The sequence below is a fragment of the Alligator sinensis genome, unplaced genomic scaffold (genome assembly GCF_000455745.1).
Source record: "Alligator sinensis unplaced genomic scaffold, ASM45574v1 scaffold777_1, whole genome shotgun sequence".
Lineage (NCBI taxonomy): Eukaryota > Metazoa > Chordata > Crocodylia > Alligatoridae > Alligator > Alligator sinensis.
This window is the reverse complement of record NW_005841882.1, coordinates 253,965-273,614: the sequence shown is the minus strand read 5'-3', so window position 1 is coordinate 273,614 and position 19,650 is coordinate 253,965. Positions and strand designations below refer to the sequence as shown.

The 19,650-nt window shown below is 42.2% G+C and overlaps 1 protein-coding gene across 1 annotated transcript in view; it reads right to left on the bottom strand.

Moving 5' to 3' along the window:
• LOC102386812 (phospholipid-transporting ATPase IB) overlaps window positions 1-19,650 on the bottom strand; it is a 222,214-nt gene that overhangs the window by 24,549 nt on the left and 178,015 nt on the right. The window contains exons 10-11 of the mRNA XM_006017640.2: window positions 13,491-13,579; window positions 3,430-3,534 (exon numbers count right to left, since the gene is read on the bottom strand). Of these exons, the coding sequence (XP_006017702.2) occupies window positions 3,430-3,534; window positions 13,491-13,579 (194 nt within the window). The remainder of the gene's footprint in view (window positions 1-3,429; window positions 3,535-13,490; window positions 13,580-19,650) is intronic.

Sequence of the window (19,650 nt, the reverse complement as noted above, 5' to 3'; positions counted from 1 at the left end):
GGTAATTCACATTGGCACCACCCAGAGCCTTGAGCCCTTAACCACAACCAAAGTATGGCCTAGGGCTAGGCCCTAGGGTGCCATGGTGCCTGGCTTTTAAGTGACATAACCAATCCAGATGACTACTGAAGACACTTTGTACCCTACTGTTTAAATCCAGATGTGCTCATTACCTTCTGGGGTCTTTGAATCACCCTCCTTTAGGCAGGAGAGTTTGTAATATCCAAAATTTGCATCCCATTCTCATGTAAGTGTTCCTATGGACAGTCCTGGATTTTGAAGGCTGTCCCAGAGTCCCGGCTGACTGGTGAAAATTGAATCAGAAGTCCTGGAATCGCAAGGGTGTGAGGCACAGTTGGGTGGAGAGGCAGAGCAGCATAGTGCACTAGCCAGGCAGGCGGGCAGGCACCACTGCTCCTGAGCAGAAGCAAAGCGAGCAGACTGGAGCTGTGCCCAGCCCAGCTCCCTGCCCCCAGCAGTGGTGGAGGCAGGAGGAGCCAGGACCGACATATGTGGGTTGGGTGGCACCTGCTTCAGCAGTGTCTGCCTGCCCACCAGCCTGGCACACCACGCCGCTCTGCCTCCCTGCCAGACTGTGCCTCTGCCTGTCTGCCTTTGCCTTCTGCAGCACAGCTGACTTGGGGTGGAGGGGAGGGACAGTGTCCCAGATTTCCTTAAACATAATATGGTCACCCTAGTGATAAAGCTAATTAGCTCTGTAAGTCTCTCTCTTATCTTTAATGGGGTGTGAAGTATTTTGTGATTTTTTTTTTTTGCAAAAGACACTATACAAAAATAACGTATGCCACAAGGGACAAGGAAAGAAGATCCTGCTGACAGCCAGTTTATCTCCCAGCCCTGCCTGGACAAAGCAAACACCAAGTGGGCATGTTTTAAGGAACACTTCCAACAAGTGCTAACATTTTACTTAGAGGGAACCAGTAGCCCTGTGAAGTTTTAATATAGGTTTACCCTTCTCATTAGAAACAAGTGGACTCTGGTTACTCACTTCCCTTCCTAGGTAGTTTCAAAGTAAATACGAATATCATAGCTATCAGTGGGGGCACCCAGCAGGAGGAAGCAAAGGGAAAAACATCCCAACATGCCTGATTCCCAGCAGCCCTCACAAGATTAAAATAAATAAATAAATAAATAAATAAATAAATATATACAATTCTCTCTCTGTCTCTGAACAGGCAGATCCTCAGCTCCAGGAAATTCCCAGTTTACCCACTTACCAGTCCATCTTTAAGGGACAGGCACATGATTTCAAGCAGGTGTGAAAGAGCCAGGAGACAAACAAAAGAGATAAAAGACAGAACAATTCTGAGGAGTGCTCAGGAGGCCACATCTTAAGCATGACACGCCAACCTCTCACAGGCTGAGGCGCTCCACCATTATCTAGTTCACAGATGGACCACCCAGAAAATCTGGGAGCAATTAGGAGGGAGAAAAAACAAATGCATGGGGGGGGAGGGAAGGAGAGATTCCTTACATCATCTCCAAGCAAGCGTTTCGAGAATGAAGTGAATCTATATGAAGGAGGAATGCAGATGAAAGAGTTTGCAGTGAAAATGTAATAAAATAAAGGCAAAGAAAACATGAAGCATACAAAAGAATTATAACATGGCCATTAAATTTACAGAAAACCACGACAGCGTGTAAACATAAATGAGGAAGCTGATCAAGTTCTAAGAGGCACATACATGCACATGTAAAGGGCTTAGCACACTAAATGCCTCTTCATGACTGCTAATGGTATTTCAATCTGCCTTTCCAACCCAGGGATTCATTATGCAAGGAAAATACATTTCCTTTCCTCCCTCTCAGTGTCAATAATAGGCAGTTAATATTGTCAGTAAAAAATGTAAACATCATGAAGCAACATAAACACAACTGCACATACTACACAAATATGAGAACCACCATAACAGCTGGGAGGGAGCAGGGGGGGAAGGGGACTTATGCTAACAGTCCCTAGATGAATGTCTGGAAGCCATGCATTCTCAGGTGACTGTTTCATTTAACTGGACCAACAGTCTGGTAAGTCTCTTGATCATGAGTTCACAGCATTAATGTATGTCTTTACACATATTTTTGCCTGGAGGTCATTTTTGTTAGGTGCCTAATTTTAGACATTCAGGTTTCAGATTTGGCCCAAGTTTATTCTGTAGCACAGATTTTGTGGGTCATATTTGTTGTAAATTACCATAGGTGTAATCTATGTACACTTACAAATAAAAGTATACACTTGCAGCACATAGAAGAAATAGGGCAAAAAACACCTAGTTTCATTAAAAATGACCCCAAACATTTGAGGTTTGATCCATTTATTTTGTACTATTTTTATCTGCAACCTAGTCCCTGAGAAGCAAGATTTGTGCATATGTTTTAACAAACATGTTCAAATTCACACTAACGACAAAAACTTTTTCAGCTTTAGTCATCACAGCAAATTCATTTCTTAGTAACTTGCAACTTAGCAAGCGTTATCTGTAGGGAAAATTAAGTTGAAAATTCACTATCCAGCTTGTCTCGCACCAGCTACAATATGGCAATTAGTTTACCTTAGAGTAGACATCAAAGACTCAAAGGATGACCCTGCCCTACAAGACTGAAATCTTTTTAAAAGCCCCATTCCACTCAGTTTGCTAGTTTATAAGGTTTGCTAAAATCCTGTTTAATGATCATGTAGTTTCTTAGCAGGTCATGTGGTGCCATATTGTTTAAGGAACACAAGAGTTAGTTATAAAACCTTTTTGAACTCGGGGAGCTTTCCGATTTGCTGATGCAGAGCCACATTCTAAGAAGGTAAATGAAACTGTCTGATGCTAAAGCAGCCCTATGATTTTCTTTAGCTCCTTTCACACCAGACAAAGGTTCCCACACAACACATATGCTCCTTCACAATGAAGGATTCAATAACAGCAATACGTTCAAGTCCATATGGTGCAGAAGAAGCAGAATGAGAAGCTGAGAAGCCTGCAATCGTACCCCTGTCAATTACAGGGGAAAGTGAGAGCATGAACGCTCAGGAGGTGGGCCTAGCTGAGCCAGGTATGTGCATGCCATCTTTTCTCTTTTCCATCCCTTCTTTTAAGAGCTGGCTTAACTCTCTTTGCATCCTCAGTCACTTAATTTTCTTCCCCATATGAACATGCAGCTTCAATTTAAAGCAGTCCAGCTCAGTGGCCAAGTGGTAGTGAGAGAAGCCACCAGACAGGAAATTTGAGTTGGACTCTCAAATTTGGCTCAACTCAGGAGAGGTACAGAGGAAAAGATTAATTAAAAAAAAGAAAAGAAAAAGAAAAAAAAAGAGGATGATGGACAAAACTTAGGGGAAACAGAATTAGGTTTGAATGAAAAAAGAAATGGAAGGCAATAGGGTAGAAGGAGTCTGTTCTTTAAATTAGGATGGAATTGTCCCACCTCTTTCCATTACTGTCACGAAGCACAGCTTTCCCCAGCTCTCTGGACTTTGTTTCCAACTCCTGAACCTGTTCCAGCAGCGTTTTATTGTAGGTATGCTTCACCCTGTATCACAAGGAAAAGATTTTAAAAAGTGCATGAAGATTTGTTTAGTTGTAAAAAAACAATTTTCCATCTCTGATAAAGGAGGCACACACAGAGTCTTTGTTTTGGAAACATTTGGGAAAGAGGGTATTGTGAGAGTGCATGAGCATGACAATTAGTCCAAGTTCATAGTATCCGAGTAACGCTACATGAAAAGTGCAGAAATGAAAGCCTACAAATTTAATATAATCTGTGTGCTCTAACAGAACACACTGTCTGTGTTAAAAACTAACCAACTGGCAGAACTGCTGGACTATGGAGACCTGACACCATGGCCATGGGACTGATCAAGACCCGGTCATCCAAACAAAAGAGCAGGGATTCATTGAATATTCATAGAAGTAAAACATGATTCCATTCTGTCCTTTGAGCCATACATTGCAGTGCTCTGAAAGCCTGATGAGAGTCTCTGATAATCGTTGCTATTTAAACCGTCTCATTTTCAGTTATAAATATTTTCAGTTTTGCAGGACTTATGAAGGTGTTTCACTCCCCATCCTTCTTTCAAAAGGACAGTAACAAGCCTGCCTGTATTCTTTTTCCTTAGTTTTGGCAGGCAGAAAGCAATTTATATACCACAGAGATAACTTAGAATTTATACCAGCAAGGCTTATGTCTCTTGAGTCAAGAGACTTGGGCCTTTCAGGTCTCATTTCCCCCACCGTTCCCTGATTTCAGAGGTATTGCTCCTGATTTGCACTGGTGTAAGGGAGGGGAGAATCCAGCACTCTATCCCCCTATTCTCAAAGCAATAAAACAAAATCTAGGGATATATTTCTCAAACAGGCAGTTTTTTAATAGCTTTCTCCTTTGTGCTGCTTAACCGAGGAAAAGGATCCCAGGAGATAATATTGATTTGCATGTAACTGCACAATAAGCTTGGAAGCAAAATGGAGCCAAGTCAACTGAGACACCAGCATAGACTTAATAGAGAGATAAAGTATTTGCTTCTCTGTTTTAAATTGATATGCTCCAATTCCAGAGATGACAAAGACTTCCTATACAGACAGACGTTGTTGAAATTTTCATTCAATAATCTAAAACACAATAGTAATCTGTCTCCATTATGGAGAGGCACCTACTAGAGAACAACTGGTTAGAAATGAAGTGTAGAAGAAGCTGGCAATAAAAGGACATTAGTGTAGTATCCAATGCATACATGTCTTTATACAGACTCAAAGATTATTGTTCTCCCTGTACCAAATACCCTGCCGCTGTATACTTTCAAATAAAAATATACTTGGACAAAAAAACGGGATGAAGCCTATGACTCAGGTGGGAACACAGATGCATCTTGACAGGGAATGAAAACAGAGTAGCAAAAACATTCTAAAAATTGTACTGGTTTCAAGTATGTTACATTACCTAGAACTGCACAAAAATGTAGAGTCAAGTTACAACTACTTAGACTAATGATTAGACTCCGTCTCTTCTTTGAGAACTGAAACTACAGACATTTTTTTAGGAGATAAAGCCTGCCTTAAGTTTTGGGCTATTAACTCTTATAATCTTTCCAACTGACCTTGCTTTCACATTCTTCTTAATTTGAACAAATGCATTAACATTGGGGTTGGTAACCTACAGCTTGTGCACTGGATCTGACCCACAGAACCCCTGGATCTGGCCGGTAGATGTGGGGCTTCAACAACATTTGGTGGCAGGGGGTTTGGCTGTGGATGCTCTCTCTATGCTGGCCTGCTTGCTTCCGCCTAGGGGATGGTCACTCCAGCCCGTAGGAAAACAGATTAAAATGCTGAATTTGAACTCATCTCCTACTTTTAAAAGAGGCCATATCTAATACTGTAGATGCGAGCATTTTTAAATTTGAGGAAATTTTTAAATTTCAAGTTTGGAAGTTAAATTTAAGTTTGGAACTCTTAAAATCCTCCAGAAACTGTTTTTATATAGAAGGAAACATGGAAAAATATAAGTTATCCTATCTCTCCTAAGCCTCCTTGTTCATCTCCAAGCTGCCAAGCAGCATAAGAGATTAAAGAGGTGTTTTTCTTTTCCCTTCCACAGTGAACACTGAATCCAAAATATAAACAGAAGAGAATCTTACAACAGATAGTCCAATTAGTGAGATGCTGTTAAGCAGGTAGTGCACTGAGCTATTTCATCATGTGGATAAATATTGTTGCCATAAAGTCTGGGAATAGTAAAGTTATTTTTAAGCAGTCTGAAAAAAATAGAATGTGTGTGTATTGCACCACAGCTGAATATCCAGAAACTAATGATAAACAGCATGTAATTTTCGTACCACCCAGTAACTTCTCAAGTTGACACAATGGCTTCACTGAAAGAGGCTGTAACTTTGGTAATTAGGGGATGTTTACACTGTGTCCCTGCTGCTGGCAGGGGGTCCCACTCTTGAGCAGGCCCCCCTCTCTTGCTCATATTGCATATACCAAACCCAGAAACATGGTGGGGAAGTTGCTCTGGGGGTACCTCATGGAACTACCCTCAAGCATGCTAGAGCCAGAGGCCCTGAAAGAAGCTCCCTTTCTGGACTTGGTGCACATGAGCTGAGACAGGCTGGTGGTGAGTATTGAGGATAGGTGCCAGAGGCAGTGCCAGGGATGCACATCCAGACATGCACCGAATATCTGTACTAATAATAACTTGTCCATGCGTTTCCCAATGAAGACTGATACATTATGGCACTTTTACTTGCCTAGGGCATGAGCCTACTCCTACTGAATGCAATGGCAAACAGCTGGTGAACTGCAGGGAGGATTAGATACTTTTCATAACACTGTTTCAGAACAGCACACACTAACCTTTGAAACATAAGAAAGGTAAAGTCTCCAGTTGTGCTTTGTATTTTACAATACATCTGAGATATGCGATCACCTCCCACTAAAATTCTCACAAGCAAACTAAGGAGGTACGGGTTGGATGGATGGACTGTAAGGAGGATAGATAACTGACTCGATCATTGGGTCAGAGGGTAGTAGTCAATGGTTCCATGTCTCGTTGGCAGTTGATATCAAATGGAGTATCCCAGGGGTGGGTCCTGGGACCAGTTTAGCTCAATATCTTCATCAATGACCTGGAAGATGGGAAGGAGAGCACCCACAACAAGTTCACAGATGACACCAAGCTGGGGGGATATGCTGAAGGGTAGTGTTAGGATTCAGAGAGACCTCAACAAATTGGAGGATTGGGCCAAAAGAAATCTCATGAGGTTCAACAATGACAAGTGCAAAGTCCTGCACGTAGGACAGAACAATGCCATGCACGGTACAGTCTGGGGGCTGACTGGCTGGGCAGCAACTCTGCAGAAAAGGACCTGGGGGTTACAGTGGACAATACGCTGAATATGAGCCAAAGGTGTGCCCTTGTTGCCAAGGAGGCTAACGGCATACTGGGCTGCAGTAGCAGGAACACTGCAAGCAGAGTGAGGGAAATAATTATTCCCCTCTATTCAGCACTGGGAAGGCTACATCTGGAGAGCTGTGTCCAGTTTTGGGCCCACCACTACAGAAAGGGTGTAGAGAAATTGGACAAAGTCCAGTGGAGGGCAAGAAAAAAGGTTAGGGGGCTGGGACACATGACTTACAGGGAGAGGCGGAGTGAACTGGGCTTATTTAGTCTGGAGAAGAGAAGACTGAGGGGGGATTTAACTGCAGCCTTCAACTACATAAAGGGTAGTTCCAAAGAGGATGGAGCTAGACTGTTCTCAGTGGTGGTAGATGACAGAACAAGGAGCAATGGTCTCAATTTGCAGCAAGGGCAGCTTAGATTAGATATTAGGAAAAACTCTCTTACAAGGAGGGTAGTAAAAGACTGGAGCAGGTTACCTAGAGAGGTGGTGGAATCTCCTTCCTTAGAGGCCCCACATCCAGCTAAACAAAGCCCTGGGCGAGGTGATCTAGTTGGAGCTGGTCCTACTCTGAGCAGGGGACGGACTAGATGACCTCCTGAGGTCCTTTCCAACCCTAACTTTCTATGATTCTAATTATAAAATTCTCCATGTAATCTTATTGGTTAGCTCAGGGCTGGGCAAAATACAGCCAGTGGCCACCAACTGACTGGATCTGGCCCTTGGGCAGGCGCCAACCAACTGATTGCATCTGACCTACAGCTGCTCCCCTGGCACTCTCCATGGGGCTGAGCCCCAACCACTTCTGCCCAGGGCATCTTGTGCCGTATTCCCACCCACTCCTGACCCTAGCCAGTGCACACAGCTTCCTGGCTGATCTGTTCCCAGTGCAGCTGCCCGGGTACTATTTGGCTCCCCTTTCTCTAGCAGCTCCTTCTCCTCTTCCTGCCCCTGCTGCATTGCTCTGGGCAGCAGATAGTTTGGGGAAGTGACAGTGGCTATGGGGATGCATGCTGGGCACCACATATCCAGCCAGGTGGAAGGGCAGGAGGAAAAATGCAGCCAGGTAGCTTCTGCCCCAGTGTGAGGGGCTCCAGCTCCCAGCCAGCTTCTACTCACTCTGCCCACCTGGCATGATGAGCAGTCCCTTGTGGGCAGCCTAAAGGGTGGAAGGTGGCTGAAAGCTGGAACCCCGTGTGTTAGGGCAGGAGCTGTCCACCTGAAGCTTCCCCCCACACCTGGCTAGGCAAATGGTGCCTGGCATGTGTCCCCATGGCCGCTGCCCTTCCCCACTCTACCAGTGCTGCAGGAGCAGGAAGAGGAGCCACTGGAGGTGGGGGGAGCCAAGCAGAGCCTGGGTGGCTGCAGCCGCACCAGAAGCAGCCCCAGGGGAAGCTGTGTGTGCTGGCTGGAGCTGCTGACAGGCGCAGGTAGGAGCATAGAGCAGGACAAAAATTATTTTTTGAAATAAAATTAAAATATGTAATAGTAGATGTTTGATTTTTAGAATATGATTGATTGTTTTATTTATCATTTGTTAGAATGATATCTTCTGAAAGATTTGGTGTGTGGCCCTTGGAAGCTCACCAGAACTCATTAAGTGGCCTGCCAGCCAAAATAACAGCCCACCCCTGGGTTAGCTGGAAGTGGTTCTGCTACAGAATGACATGTTGCCCTTTCTCTTGTACCCTGGCATGATAAAAGCACTGAACAGAAAAGCAGCTAGGCCTCAGCAGCATATTTCAGACCCACAACCATGTGTAGCTGAGGTTGTGGAGTCTGCAAGGTCTCTTGTATACCAGCGGCACCTGGAAGGAGCAGCTTGTGTGCTCCAAAGATTTCATCTGTGTCCAGTGGTTTCATAGCACAGGGAACCTTTTTTACACTTTCTGCACATCACCAACCTCTGAAGAACAGGTAGGCACAATGTGGTCTTTAAGAAGATCTAGGTCCTTTCTGCAATGCAAGGTTTTGTTAGATATTAAGGAAATGTTCCAAAGTCACTGAGTGACAGGAATTGTGAGAGCAGTATCAACCCTTTTGTTCCTTGGCTCCAATTCACTAAAACAAACTTTACTTTGATGACTGCTAATGTACACTCATTGGCCAGATCCTGCAATTCTTGCTACCGTTAAGTAGCAGTTACTTCAGTAATAGATTTCAGTGGGCTACCCACCACAGTAAGTACTATATGTTGTAAAGGTGGCTGAATCAGGACCTTTATAAGTAAGAAACAGAAATCCTGCATATTTTCCTTGGAATCAGGGAATTGGGACCAGAATTAACAATGTGGTTTTGCAGCCAAATACTTAATAATAAGCTTCCCCCTCTTTCTGAAAAGAAAGAAAAATTTTCCACATTTCCTTGATTCAGTAAAAATGTTGCAGGCATAGAGCTACAGGGAACATGGGAGATAAGAGGCATGTTGACAACTGGAGCCTATGTAACAAAGGAAATATAAAACTAGCTCAAACTTGCCAACATTACAAATTTCTATAATGGACACCACGTCCCTGTTTAGATATAAAATGATTTGCACAGGACTGGAAATACACTTTTTCTGGTCCCCTTCAGTGCTCTACCAGATGCAACCTCTACTCTTTGTTTACTCTGTTCTGGCAGTGTTCTGTACTGAAATTAGGCACATGTCTTTTGGGTCACGTGAATGCCCTTTTTGTGGACATATGGTTCATGTCCAAAAAGGATTGAAAGGGATAAATTCCATGACCATGAAAAGCCAGAGCTTCTGGAATTTTATGGCTGACAACGGATTCTGCTGAATTACAAACAGTGACATGTAGCCACTGCAGCAGAAACGTGCCGTCTAGTCTCTCTGCTTTCCAGGGGCCTCAGTTGTAGCTCAAGTTTTGTATGGCAAGATTTTCTGGAAAGGAAACAGACTTGTACTCCCTCCATATGGCAGTGCTGATAGCTGTGTCATTTCATTTATCCTAGTTAAAATATTAATGGTGTTAATTTTACAGTGACGGGTAAAAAAAGTTCTGTTTGAGAGAACACATTTTCTGTTTTGCATTGATCTGAGCCTCCTGTTTATCATCTATTGGCAAAATATCCAGTGAATCAATCAAAAATGTTTGTCGACTGAGATTCCCAATATACACTCTTGGACTGAAACAGTAAAAAGTTTCTGTTGCTGAAATTTCTGTAAAGAAGGAAACTTCTTCAAGCTGAGTCAGTAATAAAGTTTTCAATGACTCACAGGAAGAAGTTACACATGACACTTAACCCATACTAAATCTGTGGAACATTATGCAGTGTTAAAGTCATAACGTGCTCTGAGCTGTTGCACATAAAAGGTGAATACTGTTTCTTGCCTACACAGTTCTGACTTGCTGCTAAGGCTAGGGACAGAAATTACACATAAACCAGTATAGGCGATCAGAAACCGGTTCAAATCTGTTAACAAAGCAGAAGTTTGCTGCACACAAACTGCTGTCCAAATGGCCCAAACTGGTTTAAGATAAACCTGGATGCCCAGCAGGGAGGCATGTTCTAGCACACCCCAGCTTCTGTCCTGGGACAGTGTACACATGTGGCTGCCTCTCCAGAGTCAAAAGTGAATGTCTGTTCACTTTTATCGGTTCAATCTACACAGTTCAGATTAACCTGCAAAGACTGAATTGATTCAACCTTGGGCTTGTTGACTGTGTTCTTAGCCCAGAGGGCTGGCAAACAGGAGTATGGCTAAGAACCACCACTTGGGGCTTTTTTTTTTGTGTGTGTGTAAGCACTATAGCGCTGGGTGCTTTAAAAAGCACCTGGCGCTGCAATGCATGCAGTTGTATAAGTGGCAAAATGCGTGTCAGCATGAAGAAAATGGTGGTGGTGCACTTTTGAACTAAAACACCTCAGAGATGCTTTAGTTCAAAAGTGCACCGCTGCCATTTTCTGCACGCTGACGCGCATTTTACCACTTATACAACTGCACACAGTACAGCACAGTGTGCATCAGCTCGCATGTGAAGAGATTTGATTAATCAAGCTTGGTCCGAAGCTGCAGATCTCCAGCGCGTCATGGGACAGAAAGGTATATGTATAAATGCCCTTGGGCTCTATCCCTGCTCTGGGTATATGTGTGGCAGGGTAGGGAGGGGGACGGGTGCTCCTGGGAGCAGTGCATCCTACTGGAGGACTGCAAATTGCTCATTTATCGCTATGGAGAAGAGTGAAGTTACCTTAACACAAGCTAGGGAGTATGGTCCAGATTTAACCCTTGTCTGAAATGGTGCAATTTTGAGATGCTCAGAGGGTACTTTATATGAGTTAACAAGGTTTAATGTCCCATTTTAAGTGCCCTTAGTATGGTCACGGTGTATTCTATAGATAACTTCACTCATACTTTTTGATGATTTGCTCTAGTTATATCAGGTCTCTCCTACTGGTGTCTAGCCATCCCTGCTGAGCACTAAAAAGAGAAGGCAGTTTGAGGACACAAGTATGGCCTGCACTGAACATCCAGACAAGTTTTTTAAAAATCAGATGTCCCATGATAGACACCTAAATACATATTTACACCCTGCTCCTGCAAACAGCTCCACATGTACTTAATTTTAATCATGAGAACAATTCAATTTACTTTAAAATGAATAAAATGAAGTGATATTTAATTACATAGAGGACAATGACCTTAGGTTTACAAAATAAGTGAACAGATTTGCAAAGGTGAGAATCATGTCTTTTAAGCTTCAGCCCATGTTCAGCCTCAAAATTCTAGCTGTTTTATCATTTTCAACAAAGGGGTGGTCACAAAACTACATCTGACTACTCATATCAGGCTCCAGTGGAAATGGTAGGTGATACTGCCTGTGTGAGGTAACACAGCTCATGAAAAAATTAACCAAAAGAAGGGAAGGGAATTTCTTTAAAAAAAATATTATTGATTTTTGGTAGGCAAATACAACATTTTAAATTCTAATATACTACTGGCTCATGGAAAAACAAATTTACAGCACCTCTATATGTAGACTGATTTATCCTTTTAGGCTGACACCTGAGACAGACAGGTGCTCTGGAGAGATTTTCTTGCTTCCTACTGTATTTAGTTTATCCTTCCGCACTTTCTGCTTTTCTCCCTTAAGAAGAGTTTTTGCTGGCTGGCAAAGAGCTTGACCCAGGGGTTAGAGATTACAGATTATGAGGCTTTCACCTTATGGCTTCATGACAAATCACGTATTAACCTTTCTATCCTCCCACTTCACTCCAGCAAGGATCTGCAACATCAGCCCCATGGCTGGAATGCCCCTGGGCCTTTCCTGTAAAAGGTCATGAAACATGGCAGTACCTTTAGTCTGCAAGATCAGAGCGACAGTTTCTTTACTGCTCTTCTTCATGCAGAGTGGGACTGCTAAAACAGGGCTCAAAATTCCAATCTCTGTTCAGTCCATGAGAATAATTTAATTTAGGCTAAATGTTAAGAATAATATTCCAGACAGTAAGATCTACTGGAAGGCTGTAATAGCCTTCCAAGGGATAGGATGAAATTCATATCATTTGAGACATTTCAAAGTAGACTGGACAAAAAAGCCCAACAATAGTTATAAAAATAGAATAATTTTGCTTTGCAAAGAATATAGGTGAAACTGGTCTCTTTTTTAAGCACAGAGTTCTTTGATTCCATTACTTTTCTCAGTATTTTCAACTCCAGGCATTAAAAAAGGGTTACCCAGACCTGCACTTCATCACTGATCTTTCTTGGGTTAGGAACGGAGTTATGAGGACTTTCATCTAAGTGTTAAGGCACAAGACTACTTTGTACAAAGTATATCCAGGAAGCTTCACTGTGGAGGAAGAGCCCTGAGGGGAACTGTCAAGCAATCTGGTGTTGAGCAAAAGGACTTAAAATGAAATGGCTGGACAGAATAAAATATAGTTATCCAGGAGAAGACTGTTCCTTTGTCTACAAACTAAAGTACTATTACTTTCTAATGCATGCACATATAGTCACACCCAAAAAAGTTTTGGCTCCTTTGGTTATAAGAATGCAACATAAATATTTGTAACAAGAATAGTATTACCCCTAATGAAGTATATGTCCTTCAGATTTCTGGAAACATTTTGGCCAGGTACAGACATTATACTTTTAACTACTATAAGTGATCAGAAACCAGTCTGTACCTGAATGGAATAGTGCAGTGCACAAAACCGGTCTATACCTGTAACAGAGCAGAAGTTTGGCACAGACTGGATTAACAATGGTGGAACCAGGTCTTGCTGGTGGAACCAGCAAAGGGCAAAAGTGTGTTCTGTTTATTACCAATCTAAACTATGTCGCTTACAGAAAACTGCATAACTGAGACTGATTTTGCTTCAGGCTTTTTGAATGTCTGTACCTAGCCTCCATGAATGTCACTGTTACGAATCCTTTTATATTGACTGTGATATTATAGCTGATGAACAACTCACACAACTTTAAGACAGGCACTATAAATACTTCTAAAGGAAGTCACTCAAATTGATTGTTCAGTTGAAGTGTTACTAAGTGATGGACTGAAAGATATTGAACTGAAGGAAACAGAGGTGAAGGAGCATTTCTACAGCAAATACAATTATTTCTATAAGCCTTTAAACTTACGCTCTCCAGGCCACATCTTTAAGAAGGCACGCAGTGGGCACCAGCAATAAACCAAACCAGAAATATCCACATCTGAACACCATCCCTGCCTAGGAAGAAAGGAAAATAAGTGAGGCATGAAGCACCTTCATATCACAGTGAGTAGGTGGTTGCCTGAAAACAACAGGTAGAGCAAGGGATAACATCATTACACAGATCTGATAAGATAAGATCTGATCTAAAGTCTACTGAAGAAAATGGAAGGAATTTCATTGGGTTTTGGATTGGATCTAAAACAAACAAAGAGCCACACCACTTTAAGTTGATATCATTATTTCAAGGTGCTCTAGAAATATATATGTTATAGCTAGATCCTCAGCTGATGTAAACTTGTGAGTCTACATAGCCACACATACAGAGATCCACACATGCCGAGCTATATGATAAACAAATTTAGCATGCACATTTGACCATCCTTCTTGCCCTTTGCCTATTATTCCTCCAGGACTCATTCTAACATTCCAGACCTCTGAGAAGTTTTAAACAGCTGTCATAAAAAAATAATAATCCATCTGGTTCAAAAATCCTTCAGCCTTTGTCCATTTGGATATGAAATTTTATCTCCAAATTACCCTTCCCTGAGACCCAAGATGAGCAAGATCCTGCCTTTAGGATAAGTTTTTCCACATAGAATGTAAAGCTATGACATTTTTCTAACATTTTGTATCCTTGCAGGACTAGAAACAAATTCTTTATGCAGAGGTTCCCAAACTTTTTCTTATTGTGTACCCCCTTCCAGATTTTTAAGCTGCCCATGTACCCCTACTGGCATATGTTTTGTATTTTAACCCTTAAATGCCAATTATTATTATTATGAAAATTAAATCTGCCATTACACAATTTCTCTCACATACCCCCTAGAGATTTCTTGCATACCCCCAGGGGTACATATACCACATTTTGGGAACCTTTGCTTTATAGTATTAAAGAGGTAAGAGTCCCAGAATCCCAAAGATCTCAAACATGTTTCTAGCTTTTGAAGCGTGCTTGGTAAAATTACTGAAATTAAGGACAGCATTATTTATAAAACAGATATTTTAGGTCATTAGACTTTTTTGTGGCTCCCTTTGGAGCTCTGTATGTTTAGGGCTAATGGTAACAAAAGACCATGAATTCAAAAGTGGACAGATACCAAAGGAAACAACAACTAACCCTGCAAGACAGGAAAAAAAATCCCCTTAAGAAATCTTTGATCAATTTGTTTTTCTGTGAATGTGTCTTCAATAAAAGAGGGCTAAGGTGTTGCAGTTTAGTTTTTAGGGTAAATGTGCACCTATGGGCAGTTATCACAAAGCTGCTGATAAACAGTAATTGCCCTTCTCCCTATTTTACCTCACAGTAAACAGCCTATCTGTTCAAACCATATGAATGTGACGTACATGTGGGATGCAGTGCAAGAGTTTGATTAATACTTCTTTGGGATGAACCACATAACTCATCTGCTCTGCTGCTAGTCACAGATAATAATCTTGCTACACATTAATTCCCATAAACCTTCCATGTCATCTTGTATTCCATTTAAAATACACAGATACTTACTTATGCATAATCATTTCTCAGAGTCTGGAAAGCACCTATCTGAGAAGAATGTATATACACAGGTGCACCAAAATTAACAGTTTGACTCACCAGTTAAACACAGGTATATTTGTTTTAACAGTACAACACCACCAATCATCAAGCAAGGAAAGGAGAATATCAAGTTTTATTGAAAATTCAAGGGATTTAGGTAGAAGTAGAGGGTGAATTTAGCTCTGTATGGAATGTGAAAAGAAAATACATTTTGGGATTTTGGACTTACGATAGGTGATTATAATTATACCCAGTGGTCAGGATCTCATTCTTTACAAGTTAAAAAGTCAGCTCTCACACCATGTCAAAGCACTGGCTCTATACTAATTCTCTCTCCCTCTTTTGTATGACATTTCAGGATTACAACATTCGTATAACATTCATAGATTAATATCTAAATTTGATAGCCATCTGACTGCTTCAGGGGTAGCTGCATGGATTGATTTTAGATTGCTATTAAATGATCTAATTGGGCAACTGGTCATAATGTGTTGTATCATCTAAAAAAACCAACACACCACAATCGCAACCCAGACTCCCTTTGATTCTCTATTTATGGAGTAGGTGTCCACATTTTCCATGAAGTGTCGAATGCGATTCAGGGAGGACCAAATCTTTCTCAGTAGGTCAATTCCTGGCTGGGGGATTGTAGGGTTGCTAATGATGCATTTCTGTGCAGGTTGGTATTTGCCCAGACTTCCCTCCATTGTTCTTCGATGTTCTTGTTATTATCATAGAGCTTTTTGGCATATTTCTAGAAGGGTTTTCTAGATTTGAGGCTATCAGTTGTGGCGTAGTGATACCCTTGTTGATTGGGAGGTTTGGGTTACTGATGGCCTTATGGTATTCCCTTCACTGTGCCCTTTATCTCCGCCTTATCTGCTTGTTTTTAGCCCCTCATACAGTCAGTTGCATGCCTACTTCCTACAGTCCTCTCTTCTCAGTTCAAGCTCCTCGAGAGCACAGGGAAGGCCCTCTTCCTTGCCCATGTTTAAGGTCCTCCTAAACATGTACTTCTTTCATATTCTTCCTGTGAATCAAGCTGGCTTGGAAATACATCACCAATTGCTATGCCTCTTCCCTTCATCTCTGTTCATTCTCATCTCCTTGCAGGGTTATAATATTTGTTCTACATCTATTAGCTCCTTAGAGCAGGGTTGATTTTTTTCCTGAAGGTTTGGAAATGACCTAATACAGGGGTGTCACACTCATCCTACTCTTCTGGCTGGCTTCAGACAGCAGGGCTCTTCACAGGCTGGATTCAGATGCAATGAGCAGGGTAAGTGGCGGTGGAAGCAGAAGCGCAAACAGCAGTGGGGCAAGCAGCGCTGTCATTTACCTGCTGCTGCCAAAGACTATTGCCAATGGGGCATAATAGTCCTGAATTCTGTGGTAAGTCCTGCCTTCTGCTTACCCTACTCTCAAACCCCCAGCCCCTCTGGGAGCCCCTATAGGAAACCTGTAGATCCAGAAGTCCTGGTACCTCAGGTTGGCTGCTAACATTCTTCATAAGTGCTAGTGCATTCCTTTATTAAAGCAGAGATCAAAAGCACACCATGAGCATGGGCTGAGCAAAAGGCTAGCCTGACGATCTGTTCTATACCATGTCTTAATCCAACTATTTTAAAACAGATTCATCTAAGATATGTTCTACCTGAACAGCTTCAGCTGCAACAAACAATAAACTACAAGCTATTTTCCCTGCCGTATGTCTTTATTATGAAAATAAGGATCATTTGCAATTCTATGGTTTCACCAACAGGTGGAGCCAGAAATTTCAACAATTCCTTGAAATAGTAAAAAAACCCTAGACAAAATTCTCAGATGTGGAAACGGGGACTTTCCCAGTCACTATATTGGTGTTAATATCACCACAGTCTGGTTGGCCAACAGTTAAGGATAGTGAATAGTTTAACACGGATAGGCTTGGTAGGATTCAATTGTTTATCAATGGACATTGATAAACATGGAGTTAATCTGACACACACAGGCTGATGGAAAAATATTTCCATTGATAATCATCGAAATTTACATAAAGGAGATGTAAAAAAGAAAAAAAAATCTGGGATGGGTGTAAAGAAATCTGTGGTAGGGGGTGCTTCACGCAGGGGCCGGGCCAGACTCCACAGAAACCTGGGCAGAATAAGGGGCTGGTGGCACTGGGCTCCCGGCTGTTACCAGTCCTGCCCCTCCAACCCCTTCTCCCAGCACAACCTTACTAGCATGACCCTCAGCTCCTGCAGTGGCCACAGTGCATGTGCACCAAACTTCAGTGGAGCTCTGCAGTGCTTTTCTGAACTCCAGGAAATACTGCTTTGTTGATGAAGTTGGCTACTGTCTGCTTGCATAAAGGTATACTTTATTGATTTATGGATATTTACTTTTTATGGTACTAAATTGTCTGTCCCCACACCCCCAATTTTGTGCCATCCTGAAAATTTAAATTGATAAAAATAGAAAAATAGTCCAAATTTTGTGCAATCTCAAAAATGTAAATCAATACAAAATGAAAAAAGCCCTAGCCCTGCACAATCTCAAGAATTTCAATAGTCAAAAATTGAAATAAATGCTAAAAAAGAACCATTGATTTTAGCCCCTGAAATAAATAAATAAATAAGTCGCATTCTGCCAAGTTTAAACATAGATAAAGCAAAGATACGAACCTTTGCACATTGTTGAAGACAAACCCAACATACACTTTGATATGTTTAAAAAAAGATCCTTTTACTTTACTTTGTCTTCACTGACTTATATGGCATGAAATGACAAAAAAAAACATATGAAAGAGGCTGCTTCTGCTGTATTTGCAGCATGAGCAGAAAAAAATGGAGCAGGAACTTCCCTAGATTTTAAGTTAAATTATAATCTTTAAGAAGTTTAGATAATACTCAGATAAATTGCTGACTAATGGTGTTTTACCCAATCAACTGCTACTCTAAGATTCTGGAGACCCACGTTTTCTGCTCTGCTATGAACTCAACTGATAGTGTAACTTCAGGCAGGCCACTTAACCTTGCTGTGTCTCAGTTCCCCATCTGTAACATGGGATATTGATACTCCTTTACTTCACAAGGATGCCAGTGTTAAGGTCCTTTGATTACGAGGGACCTTATAAACATACACAATTAAACTGCCATGAGTTTTTGAGCTAGGGACAGACATTCAAAAAGCCCAAGCCTGAATTGATTCAATCTCTGTAGGTTAATCTAACCTGGCTAGGCCGAACTGGCTTGTAACTGCACAGACATCCCAGACATGCAGGCACATGCCTGCAGTGGCTCAGGCTAGAAGCTGGGGTGGGGGCGCTAGAGCAACCTTCCCTTCCTTCCACAGCACTGAGCTGGGGGGGTGGGAACAGCATGGCCAAGCCCTGGCAGGACACTGATTAGCCCAGCAGGGAATTGATAACAGTGTTTATCACCCCATTAAGAAAACAATAGAGGGACATTACCATCTGTCAGTTGATTCAGCAGGAACCATAACCAGCATGTGGTCTGCTAGCTAATACACAGACACCTCCTCAGCAAGGCAGAGGGAAGGGGGGAATTCCTGCTTAGCAGGGAGTTGGGGGAGGGGGGGATGGGGAGCAACCGGCAGTCTGTGCCGGAGTTGCAGTCAGGGAAAAGAGGGGAGGGGCCAGCCCTGCTGTGGAGCAGAGACCTCTGCCCAGCCCAGAGAGCATGTTGGGATGCTGGGGGTGTTTGGCTTATCTTAAACCAGCAAGGAGCCTGGGACAGACATTGCATAAACTGGTTTGAGCCAAATCAGTTAAGTCTGATACTACATTCAAACCGGTTTCAGCCATTTTCAAACTGGTTTATGTGCACGGAACATCTGTTCTGTGACAGGTTTAAACCAATTTCTGATCACCTAAACCAGTTTATGTGTAACGTCTGGAACTCTGCCAGCCTGCAAGGGAAAAGCCACTGTTTCCAGTGTTTTTCTCCTTTAAAGGAGAATCTATTTTTAGAGTTTGTTTGCAACCCTTTCATATATTCTTGTGACCCAATTTTGAGCTGCGACCCACAGGTTAGGAAACGCTGACTTAGCGGACAGGTGCTGTAACTGCCCTCACTGTGGATGAGGTTGGGAGAGCTTGTTTATTTGTCTGCTCCACTCCCAGTACTGCAGAGTAAAATCGAGGGTAAATTGCTCCAAAGTAATCATGTTGTGAGTATGACCCTGCTCCTCTGATTAGGGCTACACCTGGGACTTCAGGAGAAACAGTGGCCCCAGGTCACCTGCATAGTGAGAAAGCTAGTGCAGGGATTCATTTGAAGTCTCAGGGCACAGTGAAACAGGGAACCTGTTTTCAGTTACAATTAAATGCACATATTTTCCTTTAAAATAATCACCCTTGAAAAACACAACTGGTGCCAACTTGGACTTTGCTCCTGAAAGATTTCTAGAGATTTCCATGGGAAAAAATTAAAAGGCCAGGCTGCAATTGGAATGGGATCAGTTTTTGAAAATAAAATATAAATGAAACAGCACAGCAGCGCCAAACTCTCTGTGGATGACTGATGCATCCGCATATTTCTGAAGAGCG